General features: G+C 48.0%; 1 protein-coding gene across 1 annotated transcript in view; it reads right to left on the reverse strand.

Annotated features, from left to right (window-relative positions):
- The window catches only part of KPNA3 (karyopherin subunit alpha 3), a 65669-nt gene extending 46708 nt beyond the window's left edge, over window positions 1–18961 (reverse strand). The window contains exon 1 of the mRNA XM_054163125.1: window positions 18757–18961. Within this exon, the coding sequence (XP_054019100.1) occupies window positions 18757–18840 (84 nt within the window). The 5' untranslated portion in view covers window positions 18841–18961. The remainder of the gene's footprint in view (window positions 1–18756) is intronic.
- Window positions 18962–22543: the final 3582 nt, after the last annotated feature.

A 22543-nucleotide genomic window follows, 5' to 3' on the forward strand; every position in this document is an offset into this window, starting at 1 on the left:
CATTTCCACCCTCTGAATACTCCTCCAAAGCTAGGCACCAAGCATTACATGTGAAGAATCTCTCCCTAACACCTTCCACTTTGAAGAAAAGATAACCACTATTTCCCTCAAAGTATCCAAGCTGAAATAATTTTCATATGGCAGGAAAGAAATCACTGCACACATTAGGGCTGCTGTGATAAGGGCTGCAAGGAAACTTTGTTTCCCAGTGAAACAAAAGACAAAAGTGCCAGGCTGACAAAAGAAGGCATTTAAGAGACACTAGACCTTGAAAGCAGAGCAAGTCTCCAGTCCCAAAACAAGGCAGCCCTTGTGAAACTGTCTTCAACACACTCAACTGGGCAAAACCGACACAGAACACAGGCATCTTCATCAGATCAGTGCTTCAGCCCTGGCATCTCTCTTCCCAAGAGAAGCTGACAAGAAACTCAAAGCTCTGCTTTAGAACCACCTGCAGAGAAGGGAACTGTCTGCCTGGTTTTTCAGGTGATGGTTTGCCACACAACATGAAACTACACTGACAACTTCTCATAACAAAAAGCAATGACTGAACTCTGAAATTAAGAATTATCTGCAGAACAGCAACCTTTACCCCTAGCCCATTCAAGTATTTTTAAGTGACTGAATGTTTGGGACCCTCTGGATCAACCACTGTGACTTCACAAGTACCATTGGTTGAATACTCTGCAAAGATGCACAAGAAGCTCACTAGATGTTGAAGAGCAAGTATCAGTGCTGTAACACTGCCACTTGCTGGGCTGGAGGAGGGGATTGAGTCCAGCAGCAGAAAGTTTGCAGATGACACCAAGCTGGGGGCAGGAGTTGATCTGTTACAGGATAGGAGAGCTCTGCAGGGAGACCTTGCCAGGCTGCACAGATGGGCAGACTTCAAGGGCTTGAGATGTAACACACCCACATGCCAGGTTCTACACATTGGCCACAACAACCCCAGGCAGTGCTACAGGCTGGGGTCAGAGTGGCTGGAGAGCAGCCAGGCAGAAAGGGACCTGGGGGTACTGGTGGGCTGAACATGAGCCAGCAGTGTGCCCAGGTGGCCAAGAAGGCGGCCAATGGCATCCTGGCCTGCATCAGGAATAGTGTGGCCAGCAGGAGCAGGGAGGTCATTCTGCCCCTGTACACTGCACTGGTTAGGCCACACCTTGAGTCCTGTGTCCAGTTCTGGGCCCCTCAGTTTAGGAAAGATGTTGAGTTGCTGGAAGGTGTCCAGAGAAGGGCAACAAAGCTGGGGAGGGGTCTGGAGCACAGCCCTGTGAGGAGAGGCTGAGGGAGCTGGGGTTGCTTAGCCTGGAGAAGAGGCAGCGCAGGGCAGACCTTCTTGCTCTCTCCAACTCCCTGAAGGGAGGTTGTAGCCAGGTGGGGGTTGGTCTCTTCTCCCAGGCACCCAGCACCAGAACAAGAGGACACAGTCTCAAGTTGTGCCAGGGGAGGCTGCAACAGTAAGTGGTGTGAAATGTTAACTATTTTTATCTAGACCAGTTGTGTCAGAAGGAAGGTTAAAGCAGAACCATCATCTTGTGACTAAAACTCTAGCTGCCACTCTAACAATGAGAACTGGTGCTCAGCGTGGTGCTGCCCCAACCAGCCACCTCATTAAGTGGGGTACCTGAGGAGTGTCATCTTTTAATCACCATATTTACCTCACTTCAACTGCAACAGGAGCATGTCCAGAAAACATCAGAGATGGAGTGACAGGAAATAACTGTTTTTATGCTACACAGCACATAGATACTGCCCATGCAGCTGGCCTGTCAGCTGCCCTACAAGCAGGGAGCTGGCCATCCCTGCTCTCCTGCATGCTTATCATGCATGTCCAAGGCAGTGGGGAAGCCAGGCTCACCTTGACAAGGAACACCACACACCTATGTCAGCTTTGGTTATTCTGTGGATACAAAAAGACAAGTTTTCTACGGTTTTAAGCTGTACATTTTGCTCCTTTGGCAAGTTAAAAGAGAACAGATTTGCTAACTGATTCCAATCTCTCTGCAACTGCAAACTTCATTGAAAGTTAACAGGTCACCTAACTCTTTATTTCTGCTCTTGCCTCTCAACATCACAGGTGTAAAAAAAGAAACCAGAAGATTCATGCTTGAAAGAAAGACCTACCCTAAACACATCACTGAAATAGCAAAGTAGCTTGATTGAACACAGAGGGTACCCAAAGATCTTAGCATTTGCAAGTCACTTCCAGACTACTTCCACCTGCCTAAATGAAGGGGGGAAAAAAATCTGGCCCCATTCCAACAGCTGGATTGGATTTAACTAATACCTCCTCTCTTGCATATAAGCATACACTGGAGGATAGTTCAGATAACTTTAGAACACAGTATCACAGTATAACTAAGGTTGGAAGAGACCCCAAGGATCATCGAGTCCAACCTGTCTCCGCAGACCTCACGACAGGTGTGGGTGCAATACAGTGAAAGGAGAAGGTGCTTACATTGCTGAAGTAAACACAGTTCTTCCCTAGAAATGGCTTTTGTTCCTTTTTTTCCCCCCCTTACTCCTGCTCTGACACCTTTTAATGAACATGAAATACTGCCATGCACATTAAAATGCAGAAGCCTCAGGAGATGGGCTGGGTTTGGGCAGGGAAAAAGGCAAGTGCCTGTTTGTATACAAGAGATGATGAAGGTTGGCAGCTGCCTGTGTGCTTAACATCAGTTAAATATTCCTTATTTGCATAGGAATATATTTTTTTAGTAGGTGCAAAGTTGAGGCTTAGGCTGAGGATATTGTTCTACTTGCTCTGGCTCAGCTGGCTTCAGAAAAAACCAAAAGGATGCTGACAGGAGGCAATACTGCTGTTCTACCAGTTGACACTTTCAAAATGCTTACTCCAAGAACTGCAAGCACATCACAGTAAGTGAAGGGAAAATTCTAGAACTCCTAAATCCAACTTCTGGGAAAGCATCATGATAGGCTGAATGTAAATGCTTAATGAAAACTGGAAAGACCAGGAGCAATGATGCTATGCACACAGAACTCCTCTATCTTTTTTGGACAGGCCAAGATTTGATGTACATGCCACATGGCTAGTCACAGTTAACCCTTCCTGCTAGTTTTATTCCTTTAATTACAAGCATCATTATTACCCAGCCTTTTTTTCCTGCCAGTGGCATGCTCTAGGCTGAGTCTTGTTCCCCAAACCTAATTTTGAGATTTATCCAATTACCAAGTGCTCCTCTAAAGCTCCAAATTGTCCTTCTAAGAACAACAGTGAAGCTCTTTTCAGTTCACAAAGTTAGAACAACTTCACCTCTGGCTTTATTATTAAAACTCTGTATTAAATTATGCTGAACCAGTTAGAAATGCAGGCAGGGGGTATGGATTCCACAGTATGAGCAACCCATCTAGCAAAGCAGCCAAATTCACTTCCAGTGTGCCTGTAGCCTGACCTGAGACCCCAACAGAGTTTTATTTCATTCAATTACTGCTTGACCAAAAAAAAAAGCATTTCCTCCTTTCTTAGGGAAACAGACTATTATTTTGCAGAAAGTATTCAAACTTGGCTCAGATTCTCTGTGTGCTGTAGAACCTTAAAATGAGAATGCTTCCTTTTGCCTTGCAACCTTTACCACAGCCCTATGTACATCAGCAGCAGTGTGCTGTATTTACACTGTCTGTTATGCCATAATCTGGGATTTGTGTTCCTCAGGGTTAATAAAGGCCACTGAAGGAAACCAGTCCTCTCACAGTTCAAGCTGCAATCTTGGGTGGTTTGAAGGGTTTTTCCACCCTCAGTTTGGGGCCCTTAAGATGAGTATCAGCTGCTTTTTGTTAGCCAGTCCATGGCAAGATGAAGTATCTAAACCTGGCTAGTCACAGCATACTGGATGCAGGATATCCAGCACCATTCTCTTTTAGTGACAGGCAGTGACTCACTGAAGTCAGATGTACACGCCAAGATGGAAAGCCACAAGCCTCCAATTATTGCTGCTCCTGGTGCTGACTCACCTGAAAGCCCATCCACATCATCTTCTACTGTTCCAAAAGACCTCAGAAGAAAAGCAATTGCAAAGGTTACTCCTTACTGACCCTTCTGTAAGCATATTCTTCGAGGCCCAAATAACCTCTCCACATTTGTTTAACCTGCATACTGAGTGAGTGCTGGCAACAAAATGAGACATGAGCACTCATGTTTTAATTTGCATATACAAATTACCCAATATACAAGTAGAGACCTATCAAAGAATACTCAGGAGACTGGACCTGAAGCAATTTGGTTGGATGCATTCGACACTAATTGCAGCAATACTGAAAGACATAAAGCAGCCCAGAACACAAGCAGCTCATTACATACTTTTAATTAAAAATAAAAGAAGAGCTGGAATTCTCTATCCAAACAACTGAGGGAAGGCAGAATCCAGTAGACTTCCAGCTGCAGCTGTTGTGTGAATCAAGACATTGTATCTAGTAAAAAAAAACTGCACAGCGCTTCCATTCAGATGTGGATCTTCAGACTACCAACCACACCTGTACCACAAACACAGCCATATGGGTTCCACCTGAGGTCAGGCTGAAATTTCAAGGTAATCCCACAGCATCCCAGGCTAACTCACCACTGCTGGTCTGTCAACAAGCAGGCAAGAAGGATCACCAACTCACTCAAAGGAGAGGCTGAGGGAGCTGGGATTGTTTAGCCTGGAGACGAGAAGGCTCAGGGGTGACCTCATTGCCCTCTACAACTACCTGAAAGGTGGTTGTAGACAGGAAGGGGTTGGTCTCTTCTCCCAGGCAACCAGCACCAGAACAAGGGGACAGAGTCTCAAGCCGTGCCAGGAGAGGTTTAGACTCGAGGCGAGGAGAAAGTTCTTCACTGAGCGAGTCGTTCATCATTGGAATGTGCTGCCCAGGGAGGTGGTGGAGTCACCATCCCTGCAGGTGTTCAAGAGGAGATTGGATGTGGCACTTGGTGCCATGGTCTAGTCGTGAGGTTTATCAAGACAGGTTGGACTTGATGATCCTTGGGGTCTCTTCCAACCTTAGTTAGTTATACTGTATTTATTTTGTCCTGTGGTCCTAACAGGGCAAGGAACCTGTCCATGCAGTGCTCTGAAGAGCGGTGCCAACGCAGCCATTGCTGTGCCCACTTTGGTAAGTGGATGTGAGAACTTAACTTAGTCATTTATTCTGCAGCCTGAGAGAAACTAAATAATACCTGCATCAAGTCTGCTTTCCCTGTACTTTTGGGAAAGAAGGGCACACTGAATTTTACAGTAACGGCAGCTCTGCCTCATCGGAACGACGTGCCAGGTAAGCACCACACACAGTGGCATCGTTGGTAATTGGTTATCCGAGTCACACTTGGCAAACCCACAGAGTCCAAAGACTGAGGCTTTTTCACTGAGGATTTGAGATTTGGTACAGGTTTATGTTACAGGATCTGCCTGTGCCAGTATGCAAATTTCTATGCACATATGTGAACAAGAAAAATATGCCTGTCCTTTCTTTGCCTGTGCTGCATGAACAGCATAGCAGATGCCCTAAAATCTCACAGAAACAGAAGTTTATCCTCTCCTTAAGGCAGAGCAAGAGAAGCACCTGCACACCACCACCTCTGTGCTCCCCTAGAATTTCTAAGCAAGCATCCTGCCCAATTCCCTACCAAAGAGGGGAGGTACACTAACCTGTCTGTCACAGTATCACAAAGGTTGGAAGAGAGAGGATCATTGAGTCCAACCTGTCTCCACAAACCTCATGACTAGACCATGGCACCAAGTGCCACATCCAATCCCCTCTTGAACACCTCCAGGGATGGGGACTCCACCACCTCCTTGGGCAGCACATTCCAGTGACGAACGACTCGCTCAGTGAAGAACTTTCTCACCTCAAGTCTAAACCTCCCCTGGCACAGCTTGAGACTGTGTCCTCTTGTTCTGGTGCTGGTTGCCTGAGAGAAGAGACCAACCCCCACCTGGCTACAACCACCTTTCAGGTAGTTGTAGAGGGCAATGAGGTCACCCCTGAGCCTCCTCTTCTCCAGGCTAAGCAACCCCAGCTCCCTCAGCCTCTCCTCACAGGGCTGTGCTCAAGGCCTCTCCCCAGCCTTGTTGCCCTTCTTTGGACACAGTCAAGTGTCTCAATGTCCTTCATAACCTGAGGGGCCCAGAACTGGACACAGGACTCAAGGTGTGGCCTAACCAGTGCTGAGTCCAGGGCAGAATGACTTCCCTGCTCCTGCTGGCCACACTGTTCCTGATGCAGGCCAGGATGCCCTTGGCCTTCTTGGCCACCTGGGCACACTGCTGGCTCATGTTTAGGCAGCTGTCAATCAGCATCCCCAGGTCCCCCTCTGTCTGGCAGCTCTCCAGCCACTCCAACCCCAGCCTGTAGCTCTGCCTGGGGTTATTGTGGCCAAAGTGCAGCCCCTGGCACTTGGACTTGTTAAATGCCATCCCATTGGCCTCTGCCCATCTGTCCAGTCGGTCGAGGTCCCTCTGCAGAGCCTTTCTACCCTCTAACTGACCAACATCTTCTCCCAGCTTGGTGTCATCTGCAAACTTGCTGATGACTGACTCAATCCCCTCATCCAGATTGTCAATGAAGATGTTAAAGAGCAAGGGGCCCAGCACTGATCCCTGGGGCACACCTGGCTGCCAGCTGGCTGTGGCACCATTCACCACCACTCTCTGGGCTCAGCCTCCAGCCAGTTCCTAACCCAGCACAGAGTGCTGCAGAACATGCAGAACAGTTGATTGCTGTGCCAAGAGCAGAATCCCTTTCCTCTTCTATAGCCTAGAAGGTATAGGTTGAGCTTCTGCCTAACAGATACATAGAATACATAGAATAGACCAGGCTGGAAGAGACCTTCAAGATCATCGTGTCCAACCCATCAACCAATCCAACACCACCTAAACAACTAACCCACGGCACCAAGCACCCCATCAAGTCTCCTCCTGAAAACCTCCAGGGATGGTGACTCCACCACCTCCCCAGGCAGCCCATTCCAATGTGCAATCACTCTCTCTGTATAGAACTTTTTCCTAACATCTAGCCTGAACCTCCCCTGGCGCAGCCTGAGACTGTGTCCTCTTGTTCTGGTGCTGGCTGCCTGGGAGAAGAGACCAACATCTGTCTCTCTACAACCTCCCTTCAGGTAGTTGTAGAGAGTAATAAGGTCACCCCTGAGCCTCCTCTTCTCCAAACACTAAGTACACCACTTTCAATGCCACACTTCACAGACAAAATTGTGTCTTTACTTGTGTACATAACAAGACCAGAAAACAGCCAAGGAAAATTAAAGTGACTGCTCAGGGTAACCAGGAGCAAACACCACACTCAAATGTTGATCAGCATGGAGACTTACATTCTTTTAAAGGCAAGAGCTTTCACCAAATTGTAGATTACCGTGTTCAGGAATCTAATCACAAAATTACATGAAGGTCTCATAGACTTGTGGGGCAAGGACCACAGACCACCAGACATTCTCAAGCTTGGGAAATGTTTATACTCGTTTTCCCTAGGAAGAAAAAAACAACTACACACAACCCCCCCCCAAACAAACACAAACTATAAAAACCAAACAAAAAAGCCCAAACAAAACCCACACATGAACAACAAAACCGAAACACAACAACAATAAACCAACACACAAACCAAAAACCTACTACACTAACTACTAGACAGACACCCTCTTGTGCAATCTGTTTGAACAAAGACTCTCCCTTCCTGGGTTCTGCACATTGGCCACAGCAACCCCATGCAGTGCTACAGGCTGGGGGCAGAGTGGCTGAAGAGCAGCCAGGCAGAGAGGGACCTGGGGGTACTGGTTGATGGTAGGCTGAACATGAGCCTGCAGTGTGCCCAGGTGGCCAGGAGGGCCAAGGGCATCCTGGCCTGCATCAGGAACAGTGTGGCCAGCAGGAGCAGGGAGGTCATTCTGCCCCTGGACTCAGCACTGCTTAGGCCACACCTTGAGTCCTGTGTCCAGTTCTGGGCCCCTCAGTTCAGGAAGGAGGTTGAGTTGCTGGAAGGTGTCCAGAGAAGGGCAACAAAGCTGGGGAGGGGTTTGGAACACAGCCCTGTGAGGAGAGGCTGAGGGAGCTGGGGTTGCTTAGCCTGGAGAGGAGACTCAGGGGAGACCTTCTTGCTCTCTGCAACTACCTGAAGGGAGGTTGTAGCCAGGTGGGGGTTGGTCTCTTCTCCCAGGCAGCCAGCACCAGAACAAGAGGACACAGTCTCAGGCTGTGCCAGGGGAGGTTCAGGTTGGATGTTAGGAAGAAGTCCTACACAGAGAGAGTGATTGCCCATTGGAATGGGCTGCCTGGGGAGGTGGTGGAGTCACCATCACTGGAGGTGCTCAGGAGGAGACTTGATGGGGTGTTGATGCCATGGGTTAGTAGTTTAGGTGGTGTTGGATTGGTTGATGGGTTGGACACATGGTCTTGAAGGTCTCTTCCAACCTGGTCTATTCTATTCTATTCTTCCCAGATACTTACTTAGATATCCTAGTTGAAGACTCTGCACCTCTAACAATCGTTTTATAATGTGCTTTACAAGCACCTCCCTGTGAAGTGAGAAAAATGAAGTCCTATTGTTCCAGCTATCAAATGGGAAACACTAATTTTAATTGGCATACCTTCACAGGGTGCCATGTAAAAAACAATTCAAGTCCCTATTCAAGTCTGTAGTCAACCACTGCAATCTTTTTCAGTGTAACACTGCATGCCTTAAGTCAATTCTTCCCCATTTTGTGAAAGACAAAAATCAAAAGGCAAAAATAAAGACTAAGCATGTGCTAGCTGCCTAATTAAACCTATGAAGAGATCATTCTGATCAAGATGTAAGAGAAAACAAATCCATCTGACAATCCAGGAAGATGATGGAGCCTTAGGAATTTGAAAATACACTCCAGCAACACCCTATGATCTTTTATGAACCTTGTCCACAGTCCTTCTAATGTAAGGGCACAAGCCAACCTCTTAAGTTTCAACAAGACCAAGGGCAGGGTCCTGCAGCTGGGTGGAGGCAATCCCAGGCACAAATCCAGGCTGGGCAGGGACTGGCTGGAAAGCAGCCCTGAGGAGAGAGCCTTGGGGGTGCTGGGGGAGGAGAAGCTCACCAGGAGCTCTCAGTGTGCACTTGCAGCCCGGAAAGCCAACCAGAGCCTGGGCTGCAGCAAGAGAAGTGTGGCCAGCAGGGCAAGGGAGGGGATTCTCCCCCTCTGCTCAGCTCTGCTGAGACCCCACCTGGAGTACTGACTCCAGTTCTGGAGCCCCTGTTCCGAGAGGGATCTGGAGGTGCTGGAAGGTGTCCAGAGAAGGGCCATGAGGATGAGCAGAGGGCTGGAGCACCTCTCCTATGAGGACAGACTGAAGGAGTTGGGGCTGTTCAGTCTGGAGAAGAGAAGGCTCCCAGGTGACCTCATTGTGGCCTTCCAGTAGCTGAAGGGGGCTACAAGAAGGCTGGGGAGGGACTGCTCAGGATGTCAGGCAGTGATAGGACTAGGGGGAATGGAATGAAGCTGGAGGTGGGGAGATTGAGGCTGGAGGTGAGGAGGAAGTTCTTCCCCAGGAGAGTGGTGAAGCCCTGGAATGGGTTGTCCAGGGAGGTGGTTGAGGCCCCATCCCTGGAGGTGTTTAAGCCCAGGCTGGCTGAGGCTCTGGCCAGGCTGATCTAGTGTGGGGTGTCCCTGCCCATGGCAGGGGGGCTGGAACTAGCTGATCCTTGTGGTCCCTTCCAACCCTGGCTGATACTATGATACCAATCATTTCAGTATCAGGAATTCTAGATGCTTCTACCTCAATTCTTAACCTGACTGTGGTAGTTCTAGGCTGTACCTTTAAAATCTTCCACAGATCTTGAACAGAAAGTGGTGGAATGTAAATATATCACTTTTGGGTGTAAAAAGGAAAATAATGGTAGGTTCCAAACAATCCATTGGGCAGACAACAAACATAAGCTACTAATGAAAACAATCTCTCTTTTTGGTTCTTTGGCTCTGGCTGATGCTTCTCCTGGCTTTACTGACCTTGACTGGTCAAGTTGTTGTGACTTCTTTGCTCTATCTCTTGTCCTGTTTGTGTTCAGGGGGTGGGTAAGGAGGGGAGCAGGGTCAGAAGAAGCTCCCTTGGTTTTTGGCCAGGAAGGGTTTTGTGATGTTCATTAATTGTAAATGTTGTAAACACTGTATATTTTGTACACAGTCATTGCATGTCATTGCAGATTGCAGTTCTGCTTGTAAATACAGCTTCACTTGCTTCCAGCTGGGTGGTCTGGCAAATTTAATGTTGGGGGGAATTTTCAACCTACCACAGGGACATATGCCATGATTCCAAGTTTCTGCCATTTGAGTGTCTTGGGCATCATACTTCTTGCCTCAAGAATACCTTCAGTCTGTTAAAATCCCAGTTTATACATCCTCTGATAAAAAGAGTATCAGCTAGCCCCAAGAAGATGCTTAGACATTGTGGTTTTGATGATGGATGAGAGCAAGTGCAAAACTCCAAACCTCCAGCTGCAGTGCCCACCAAAGCAAAGGTCACCCTGAGCACATAGGTATAATGGGCCATACCCCCACCAGCAAAGGGCATGGGAAGAGGGTACTGAGAGATTCTGAACAGCACTGGCAGCTCATGAAACTCAAGAGCAGAGTCATGTCGATTGCTTGTGTCAGAGCTCCTCAAAGCATCTATTCTTGTTTGGAAGGTTGCTCTTCACTGTTGTTCCTTCAGTGTTACAAACACCACCCATTTCCAGCCTGTGTTCTTACATGCTTGACAAACAGCCATGAACAAGATCCCACTGACTCCTAGAAGCACTCATTACAGAATTCTCTTCTGATGTGGAAAGCCTTCTGTACCTGGCTGCAGTCAGATTTCTAGTGCAGAGAAATCGCTACCACTGACTTAGCATCTACCATTTGTGTGCAGCAAAAGAAACAAAGAGATCCTGATGCTGAAAAGCTGCATTCACAGGACAGTATCTGCTGGTTAGGGGGACTGTAGCTTACCTGAGAGACACAACATGTCTCTGCATTATTTCATCAACCTTGACTTACACTGTAGGTGACCAAGAAAAGACAAAGACTAGGACATTCTTCTAAGAACTGCAAACCTAAAGTCTCACATCATGCTTGTCCAGGAATCCCTCAGTGCATCTCTGACAACCTGGTCACAAGTCACTCTAGCACCTTGTCTGAATACTTGGCCACCACCTCATGCAGGTGAGTTTTGACTATGTTCTACAGCAGCAAGTTTGCAATGGGGCTTGTGTACTCACTAAAATACATCTCCATCAAGGCTTACAAGTCAAACTATGAGGAAGTCATTTCTCCAAGCTGATTTTACAAATCAACTCTCATTACCTCCAAAGTTCACCTGTTACTGTATCTGACAGTAACCAAGGTTAAAAATGCCCAAGAAGAGATCCTCAAATGGTCAGACATGAGAGAATGAGGGAAACAAGTCATTCAGTAAGGGGTGTTTGGATGGGGAGGAACTAAATTTGTGTCCTGTCCTGCCACTTTTTGTTAAAAGCACACAAAATCAACTTTATAATTTACAAACCACTTGCTTAACCTAAGAAAAGAGACGAGTGCCAGCTGACACAATACACAACTTCCCCAGCAGATTCAATGGTGTCACTCTGACTGTGAATGGATAACCACACAACAGGTAGATAACACTAGACAAGGTATACTTTCTCCCACTGACCTCTTTGAGCCAGCACTGGCCTTCTCCAAACGTGAAGGACTGGCTTGGGAAGCTAAGGCAGCAGAAAATACAAGAAGCTTGAAGAGCTTTGCAGCTAGTTCACTCCAAGGCACCGACAGATCTGATGCAGGTCTAACTTTGTGGAAGAAACTAGCTCTTTGGATTACCCATGTCAGATGTTGTGAAATGGGATGCAAAGCCCACAGCTCCTGCTGCAGCAGCAGTAGGTTAGGAGGAAGTTTTACACAGAGAGAGTGATTGCCCATTGGAATGTGCTGCCCGAGGAGGTGGTGAGGTCTATGTCACTGGGGGTGATCAGGGCGAGGCTTGACAGGATGCTTGGTTGCAGGGTTTAGTTGATTGGGTGGTGTTGGATGATAGGTTGGACACAAGGATCTTGAAGGTCTCTTCCAACCTGGTTTATTCTATTCTATTCAGAGTCTCACAGTGCCAGGTATTCTGGAGATAGAATAGAATAGAATCAACCACCTTGGAAAAGACCTTCGAGATCATTAAGTCCAACCTATAACCCAACACCATCTGATCAACTCAACCACGGCATCAAGTGCCTCATCCAGGCTCTTCCTAAACACCTCCAGTGATGGTGACTCCACCACCTCCCTGGGCAGCACATTCCATTGGCAAATAACATCCAGTCTAAACTTCCCACAGCTTGAGACTGTGTCCTCTTGTTCTGGTGCTGGTTGCCTGGGAGAAGAGACCAACCCCCACCTGGCTACAACCTCCCTTCAGGGAGTTGGAGAGAGCAAGAAGGTCTCCCCTGAGCCTCCTCTTCTGCAGGCTAAGCAACCCCAGCTCCCTCAGCCTCTCCTCATAGGGCTGTGCTCCCAATAATATGCAGGGTTTACATTTCTCTTTCAAGTCAGTTCACTTTGGCAGTTTGTCTTTACTACCTGATGACGCACCCCATCAGCTTTAAACAGTTCATTGCCTCTTCTAGCCTCATCTCATAAATTAGATGTCTCATTCCACTTCCAGTCCCACAATACACACAAACATGATCATTCACTTGGAGCTGAACCACCTCCTGATTGCTGTCTGTTCAGATAACAGGGTTTCAGAGGACACAACGTCCCGCTTGGGTTTGTGCTGGAAGTGCACAAGTACTACCAAAGCCTCAAAGGGCTTACAGAAAAATAGTTCAAGTGCTCTTAAAACTAGCAAGAGTTATACCACCACCAACCTGGACAGACTTCAACAGCTTACAAGTTGTTTAACAGAAGAACCTTTTGAGGTATCTGTGCAACTGCTGTAGTAGTAGAAATACACAAGAATGAAGACACATGAATTCTGTAATTACAGAAAGATTAGCTAAGCCTTGCTCTATCACAACAACAAACAGCAATAATTGGGCCTCAATACAGCCAGCTGAAGATCCCAATCAGCTTATGAAGATTATGTTCATCATGAGATGCCATCTCCAAATTGCTTTCTCCACAGGTAGTTCTGAAATCAACAATGACTTCCTAAGGTACTTGTGTCTTTCAATGCTTTGAAATGCAATGCATTCAACCAGTTTTGAAGCTCCCAAGGAAAATAAAAGATGGCACATCTAAGTGGACTCATCAGGAGTTTGTTTTCTGCTAACAGTCACTAACAGGTCACAGCACCATTGACTTGCAGACTTATCTCAAGTTTGGAGAATTCCACAGCAATATCAACCAAGGAGGCTTCCTACCCACACCTCTCTCTTGCTTCCTACCCACACCTCTCTCTTGCTTCCTACCCACACCTCTCTCCTGCTTCCCACCCATGCAATTATTTCCAAGGTACAAAGATGTGCACCTGTATTCTCCCAAGAGTGTTATGTACTGACCTGGAAGAGTGATAAAGCTGCAGGAGTCACAGCTTGGAAATTTTGCATAGTAGTACCATATCTTATATTAAATCCAGTTCCCAACAGGAAGCTACCTGACACAGCTGTTTTCACTTAAAACTGCTGAGATTCACCCAGCCAGTAAGGCTATTGGGACAGAAGCCACGGCACCTTAAGCCAACCTAAATCAGGTATTACAGCCTTACTCCCAGACCTCCCTTTGCCAGTATCCATTCCTGCAAAGTGAAAAACAGAAATCTGTAAAAGTAAGCTCCTGAAAGAAACTGGATTGCTGCAAAGTAGATGGGGGAAAAAAACAGGCTTTCTGGGACTGCTACAAGCCTTATTTCAGTGTTTGAGGGGAGCAGGGGGAGACAGCAAGAACACTAGATAGTGCAGAGAAAGAACAGCATCAAGATACACACTGGTAGCAGCGTGTATGCTCCTTCCTTCATACTGCACAGCTATGGTACCTCCACCTTCCTCAGCTGCTCAGAGCCTGCACAGACTTGGCCTCCCCAGAATCATATTCTACTGCTGGCAAGGAAGTCATGGCAGCATGACAGTAAAACATGAATAAATCCAAGCATCCTCACAGACCCACACTGTTAGCAATGCAGCAACAGTAAATACACCGATGCTGCCAGAGCTGATGATGGAGATCTGGGCCAAGCCCACTTTCTTCCTCTGCCTCATCTGGTGTCAAGATGCTGAAGGTACAGAATAAAAATGGATCCTTTTAAGTTCCCTGGACCCAAATGTGATAAATAAATAATCTAAAACTGGGGGAAATACTTTCATGGCCAGGATCTCTGAAGCTTAAAATCAAAGCAGGAGTAGGTGAAAGATGAGAGAGTGGCTATGTCTCCTTTTGGTAAATAGCCTTCAACACATTCCAGGTTAATCCTATGGCCTAAGCAACAGAAGTTCAAGAACTTGTGTTCCCATGATGAGGAGCATGACAAGTACAGAAAATTTTAACCCCAGTCATGGAAATGTTTTTAGAGAAAGTTCTTTAGGTTCTAATGCACTAACTGCTCACTAGGTGGTTTTATTTGCTTCTTTTAGGTTTGGTGGTTGGGGGGGGGGGTTAATTATTAAGTAAGTGTACATGGGGCTTTACTTTTGATGCAGTATGCATTTTGCTAATGACATGACCACACAGGCTCACTGCATCACACACAAAAATAACCCCATAAGTCCTGCAAACAGTCCCACAAACTACAACATCTCTGTAACTCAAGGATTTTTCCTCAGCTTTAGTGAGGGATGCTGACTAATCCTGACAACAAGAAATGGGCTGAACTGTATGATCTGTCACCTTAAACATCAGAACAGCGAGCCAACATATGGATGCCTGGTATTGTAATCAAGAATAAGTTACATTTCTGGTCCAAGAAGCTGGAGGAGTGAAAAAGTGTAAGAGAGATGTTACTAGGCAAAGAATGAAGCTGAAAAACTGCAAGCAGGGAACAAAAAAAATAAAAGAAGGTTCAAATTAGGTTTTCTAAAAGCTGGGTTAAGTAGATAGCAATCTAAACACATAAATGCAGCAGGGGTATTACAAGTTAAGTGATTTCAATTGTTTAATCTTGTCCCTCCATTGCATTGGCATAATCAGGGCTGCACATTCACAAGAAACCCACCGAGATTTAAGACTGCAAGCCTCAGATCAACACAAGAAAGGTTTTGCTTCCCGTAAGTGACCATTTCAAAAGCCCATTCACAACTCCAGAGAATGTAGCACTGAGAAGGTTGCAAGGAGAAACTGTCCTAGCAGTTGTTTGTCCAGATGAAGCGACTAGTGTCTTGGCTCCTTATCGCTCAAGCTCTGCAGGTTCAGGTTAGCTCTGTCTGCTGCTAATCACATGTCAGTACCTATAAAAATAGAAGAGTCTCAAAAATAAAAGCAGGAACACAAACTCATTTTATGTGAGTAACACACCGTTACCAGCTTTTGATTTTGTTGTTATACCTTCAGAGGGCTAAACTCAGAGCCAGATTTCCAGCTCTGTATGCACAGCTCTACCTCCTTAACAGAGACAGCAAAGAAGCTTCAGATAACTCCCACCCAAATGTGAAACTAGGAAAAGCAGAGGGAACCTGTGAAGCTCACAGATTCAGAATTTTTGACTTCTGATCAACAGATATGTTTCTTTGCTCTTATAAAAGGAGCCTAGTGAGAAGCTGCATGTGGTACTGAGGTCTGTCTTAACATAAACCAAAACTACTGGCACATGTTTTGTTTCCCTTAAAGTCGTATTGACAAAAAGCAAAGGCTTACATAGCCTAACAAACCCAGCAATAAAACAGGAGTTAACTACAAATTAAAGGAGCAAGTGTTTTGGTCTGCCAGAAGAGTCTGTACCCAGAGGGGATCAATAATAACTCCTCAGTATTTGTTAGAAGCCAAAGGAAGATCACCAAAGGATGTGTTCAAGCCTGGTGAGTTCAAAGGCAGCGACTGTCTCCAGGCAAAAGGTGACTCAAATGCCACTGTTTTCAAACTGGAGAGCATATGGGCTTTGAATACTTTAGGTTCTCCAAAGGATATAATCTAAATATCAGACCATGATCCATTACTCCATCATCCCAACCATTTATTTTCTCTTTGGTGGAATCTGATAAATGCATAGCTCAAGGCCAACAATAGCACTGATGTCTCCTGGTTTCCAGGGTAGACAAAACTGGAGGCAGGATCTCGACATAAAACTCCCAACCGTAGCACAGGAATGAAAACAAGTGCATGTAATTACTAACAGTTGTGAACTACACACAATATTTGATTTAGAAAACAAACATTTGATGGAGAGCTGATAACTTTCAGTAAATACAGACAAACTGTCCAATCAGCAGTTCAGTCTGTGTACCAGTATCTCAAGAGAAATGCAGTCAGTAACAGCAATTATATAGCACTGCTGGGCTCCTTCATTCTCCACTGTAAACTTCACTAACATTGTTTTACTGCAGGAAATTTCAGTCAGCTAAACTTTACTTAGAAGGGTACTTTCAAACAAGTACCATGATCAAAAAAGAGAGTCAAAAAGGAGGCTGGATAGGAAATTTCAGACATTTGATACAAATTCAGTTGTTTTGAAAGGCACTGACACATTTCTAACCTTCTACAATACATTTAGATTCATTTAAAGACATTTTAATGCATCTCCATAGTCTTAGAGCTTTTACATTCTTCTGTATTTCATCTCTTTGTTGCCCCTCACCACCCCAAAAAAAAAAAAGATGCTGCTGCTTCTTAAGATTTTAGCCCTTTTCAAAAGCATAGTGGGAATCTTTAATCACATTAACATCGTGGAGCTTTTGGCCAAACAGTCTTATGGTCGACCGCAAAAAGAAGTCAGTCAGCACACTGGAAAATAACCCCAGAGGATGTACTTCTCTGTAACAGCAAATACCCTCTTCCAAAATTACTCCCCTTCAGGAGGAAATGAGAGTTAAGCTACCTTAAGCTGGGCTGGTGTAACTAATTTCAGCAAAGCTCAGGCAGTCAACTCCCTTCTTCCCCCCACAGAGGCAGACATTTAATTCCCCTCGTCTCGGGCATGCTATAATACAAGCAAGTACGGATGACAGATCAGTTCACACCAGGCATGAACATACCTAACCTTTCCCTGTTTAGAGCTCTGATGGATTCAGGCCAGTGACTGAGAAAGCAGCAACAAAGCCAGCAACCAATACAGGGAGATGAGACAAGGACAAAATGAATGAGGAGCAGCAGGAAGAGTCTCACTGGATGAGAAGGGTAAAAAGAAACCCACCATGCCGCCTCCTCATCCTCACCGCGAGAAGCAACTGCCAAACGCAAGGACGGGCAATTTTTAGTTACTTTTTAACATTTACTAATGTTAGCCAGAAGTGTTGAAGTTAGCACACTCTCCCCATACAATATTTGCTGTAAAATTCTCTGTCACCAAGCTAAACAAAAATTAAGATTAGTTTACATCATGAATGTCATCTTAAAGACACTGCCGCTGCTAAGCCTGACCTGCATAAAATTGTCTCCACCCAAACAATAGCAGCAGAGGTGTGAATTCTCCTAAGGTACTTTCAAAGGAGTGAAAAATATCAGCCCTACCGATTACAGAAGTGAATTTAAGTGATAAAATCAACAGAAGCATGGAAAGCGCCCTCAGGTAAAGCCCAAATAATCAGACACATTATTCGGGTTTTCACTCCAGTGAATCCTAATCCGATTTCAATCCAAGCCTGATTTCAGAACAGCTTCCTCCCCCTATCTTTCCTACTACAGAAACTTAAACGCATGATTTAGTATTTCCTCCCTTTTCGATTACGACCAGAATTGGAGATGTCACCACTAATGGCACACACATTCAGAAGATCTTAGCAGCCTCTCTAAGGAATAACTTCTCATCACCCAGCGCCTCTCAAATTCGGGGGAGTAAACTACTACCCCATTAGCCCAAGTAACCACCACACTCCTTCCCGATTTATATGGAGACGATCACTTGCGCGCTACCAATTCAAACTAAAATAAAACAATGGTGATTTAAGGCAATACAGGGAGTAAAATCGTTGAGCGCTGTAGAGTACACTGTAAAAAGGCTCATCAGAGCGTGAGAGCAGTCCCTGCCTCCAGCACAGGCCTCCCTGCGCGGCAGAGGCACAGCGGGGCACAGCAGGACGGGCAGGGCAGCCCCTCGCCCCAGCGGAAAGGCTATTACCGCCCAGAGGGGCTGGCACAAAAGGCAGCCGGCACCATTGTCCACCCCATCCGAGCCTCGACCCCGCTGAGGACGGGGGAGGGGGCGCGGGGAGGAGGAAGGACGGGGAGGCAGCTGGAGTGGGAGAAAGGAACGCGGCGGGAGGAGGGGACGCGGGGCGAGCGGGGGATGGTGTATCCCGCCGCCTGCCGGCCCTGCCCGGGCACCGCCTCCGGCCCCGGGCCCACCGGGCCCTCCGCACACCAGCAAACCAGGAAGGCGGCGGAGGGGGCGCGGCGGGGCCGCGCGCGGCCCGGCAGCGCCAACCCTTCCCCCCGCCGCCGCTCCCGCCTCCTCCGCCCCCCGCCGGCCGCACCCGCATGACGGAGGAGAAAAAAAACCCCGCGGGCGTTTTCCCCACCGCCGCCCGCCCCGGGCGGCCGCTCCCCGCCTCCTTCCCGCCGCCCGCCGGCAGCGCTGCGAGCGCAGCCAGGCCCCAGCCCCGGCCCCTCCTCTCGCGCCCGCCGGAGGCGGAGGCCGGGTGCGCCCGGGGCCCCGCATCTACCTCCACGTCGCGGCCCTTGTTCTTGAAGCTCTTGATGCGGTGGTTCTCCAGGCCGGCAGCGGCGGCGGCGGCGTTCTCGGCCATGGTGGCGGCGGCAGCAGCTCCCGGCGGCGGCTCCCAGCTCCTGCGAGGCGGCTCCGGCGGCGGCTCCCGGCGGCTCGCGCGAGGGGAGGGCGCGGGGGGGGGAGGAGAGGGGGGCGGGGGGAAGCGGGACGCTCCGTGACGAGCGCGAGGGGGGGAGGAGAGGAGGAAAAGTAGCCGGGCGAGGGAGCAAGCGCGCGCGCCGTTGCTGAGTGACTGAGAGGGCGGCCGCGAGCGCACGTGACGAGGCGGCCGACTCCCGCCAATCGCGGCGCGGTCCCTCCGCCTGGCCCCGCCTTGCGCAACGAGCGGAGGTGTGACCTAGCGGGGCCGGCGGAGGGGGGGGGGCACGCCGCGCTCCCCGGCATGCACCGCGGCGGCTCCGCGCTGGGTGCTGGGGGGTGTAGTCCTGGGGCGCGGCTGCCGTGGTCTCGCACGTGGAGCGGGCGGGAAGGAGCGCCCTGCAGGGTAGGCGGGGGTGCCGCCGGCCTCACGCCTTGGCCCGGCCCTGCGCGGGCCTATTTGGCCAGTTCCATCTCCATACTGAGCTTTGTGAGGCTCCGGGAAGCCCCGAGGGCGGCGCGGGGCGGGGGCAGGCAGTGGAGCGCGTATGATCCATGGCCTCGTGCTTTTGGGGGCGCCCGGTCCCCACAGTGAGCTTGGCCTTCAGGAAGCTCCCTGAGCCCCTACACCCTCGGCGGCTGCAGTTTTGTCCCCCGCAACTGCAGTGTGCGGTGACCTCGCTGGCGTGGCTCACCTGCAACATCAGCCCCAGGAGGCTCTGCTGCCCAGGGTGCACTGAGGGTCTGCTCCACCTCCCTCTGCCTCCGACGGCTGCACTAACGCTGTCACCTGGGAAAGGCTGCACAAGAAGCATGCATCTAGCTAATCCAGATGTTTTGGGAAGTCCTGAGTCTCCAGCTCACCTGCTATGCAAGCGAGCCCAACCTGGAGAGCAAATGCAGCGCTTTGCAAACACATCTTTCATACCACGTGTGCACGTACTAGCTGAGCGTGTCCTTGTGGTGTGGTACCTACTGTAATGCAGAGCACAAATGGTCTCTTGCCAGTCCAACAAACTGTCCCTGAACTAGCAGAATTACTGCACATGCACCTCCCCAAGTTGTCAGTGCAGCTGTGGTGGTAGTTCTGTATGCTGCAAACAGACCCAGGACCTCCCAGTCTGTAGTAGCTTGAGCACAGCACCTCAAATACAGCACCTCAAAGTCCCACCTGGCTAGAAAAGGGGATGTGTAGGGGGTCATGTAAGATAGTTGCAGGCAGTGGTAAGAAGTAATTAATGCTTTCCATAAGGGAGAGTATTGCTGCTCTGGAAGAAAAGTATCCAGAAAAAACAAACCTCCAAAATAACAAAAATGTCTCATGTTCATATCTAGCTCATCTTAGACCATATCAGGTTCTGCAACAGAGCCTTATAGCTATATATAAGCTTTTCACAGACCTCTTTCTGAGTCTCTTCCTCTAATTGACAGCTCTGCTTTTTAATTGCCTTCCCCAAACTCCTCTTTAGATCGTTCAAATCAGTGTAACTTGTAAGTCGCAGTTCTGGCAAAACAAGGCTTGCAGCCTGATGGAGATGAATAAAAAGCTGGAAGACATGCTCTTCTTCACTGTTGTTCAGCTGTGTGCCAAATGTTCTTATCTGGGGGATCGTGTAGCATTTCCATTCTTCTCTTTTCCAAGTAATTCCAGCTCCCAGTGCACATTGCTCTATGCATTTTCCCAACTGCTTTGGCTGGGCACACTGCGCCATTATGCCTTGCAATGGAAGAGGAGAAAGATCCAGCAGCAGGCAAAGCCCAAATGGCACAACTGATGCAACCAGTGTTTGTCAATGTGACTAATGTCAGAGATGACTCCTAAGCTCTAGCACTTGCTCTTTTGAAGGGTAATGGAGTCCAGAAGTCTTCAAGAGAGCTGCTAAAGCAGATGCCATAGCTGAGAACTTTGTTTTACCTGCCGGGGAGGGTGGCTGCAGCTACCAGCTGCAGCTGTGGCTTACTCAGGCCTGGTAGGACATAAGAGCAATGCTGATCTGATCCCTGCCAGTGTGGGAGTGTTGCAGTTATCCTCTGGAGGTGTTGTTCACTATGTGCAGAAGAGCTTTGTTCAGGTCCATTCAGCATGATCTGTGAGGTGAAAGGAGAACTTGCAAATAAAAACTGTGTCCAGACTGGGACAATTCAATTTACCAATCCATAAATCGATCCCAGTTCCTCTAGATGGGATCTATAGATACAACAGTGGTGATGACTTTTCTTTCTCATTGTTTCCTATCCATGATGTAAGCTCTTCAGCGTTTTTCACAGTGCATTTCACCAGTCTTAGTAGACACTCAGGAATTGAACCCCTCTTCAACAGAGCTACATGGAAGGCTGATTAGTTTCACTGCCTAAATAAAGCTTTTTGGTGTAGCTCCTGACTAGATAATTAAACTTGCATGTGCTCAGAGAGAAAACATTTTGATGCAGCTAAGCAAATACTATTCTTTGGCACTGCAATTAAGAGACACCACTAAAATACAAGGAACAAATACTTTGCTACTTTGAAAACTGAACAAACCATGTGGTTCAGGGTGGCCATTCTTCCTCATCATGTGAGCTTCACATCAACATGTTCTTGTTGCCAAGACCTGCAAGATAAATGTCAGGGATTTGAGCACACTAATAGAATTTACTGGCCCTGAGCAGCTTCTGCACACTCCCATTTCAACCCCCTGCCTCTGCAGCTCTGTAGTGGTGCCAGTTTGTAGCTTCTCAAAAGCCTTGGTTCAAATGTGCAGGCTGATGTCCTGGCTGGGCTGAAATAGGGGTCCTGGGTGATGGGAAGAGGTAAAGTGGAGGAAAAGAGGCTGGTTATGGCCAGTAAGGTCTGTGTGTGTCTTCAGAGCCTCACCAACATAAACTTGATAGCTTAAAGAGCTGTGGGAAGATGTGGGACAACAAGAACTCCGTTACAGTGCTGAACAGAGTTAAACTGTGAATGTTTCTGGGATGACCTGGTGCCTTCAGCGAAACAAAATTAACCCAGCAGGGGATACTGCCATGTGTTGGGGAAGTGTGTGTGACCTGCTCAGAAACCTACCTGCAGATCCAGAGTCAGAGGCCCTTGTGGTAACTGGCCATTTGTTCTTTTGCAGTCAGTGATTTTATCTATATCCACCAGCCAACAGAGCTGCAAGAAAGCTGACATGTAGAAGAAATGGAAAGAACCTGAGTCATGCTTTTGCTGGCAGCCCTTCCTGGAAGGATTGAGGAGATTTAGGTGCAGTGCTTTAAGATGCTACCTGTTGTCAGTCCCACCCTGCTATTGGATGTTAGAAGGCAAGGCAGGAGAGGCAAAGAAAACATGTGTCAGCTCCTCAGTTCCTCTGTTCACAGCCATGAGCAGCTGAAGCCAGGACCTGTGGGGTGGAGAGGTGTGGGTACCTCCCCAGCAGAGAAGCAGGGCAGCTGGCAAGGTGATACCATCTTAAACCACTGCTGCTGACTTGGCTACAAACCACCTGTCAAGAACAGCCTGTAGAATCATGCAACTTGTAATCAACAGAAAGGTACAAGGATTGTTACTTAAGCATTAAGTTAACCTAAACTACTCAAGGGTCTCCTGTCCCTCTTGCCCATCTCAGGATCGGATGCCCAAGCATCTCTGTCTTGGGCTGCATGACAGCTGTAACCATGTATGA

Source organism: Dryobates pubescens, chromosome 7 (assembly GCF_014839835.1).
Source record: "Dryobates pubescens isolate bDryPub1 chromosome 7, bDryPub1.pri, whole genome shotgun sequence".
Lineage (NCBI taxonomy): Eukaryota > Metazoa > Chordata > Aves > Piciformes > Picidae > Dryobates > Dryobates pubescens.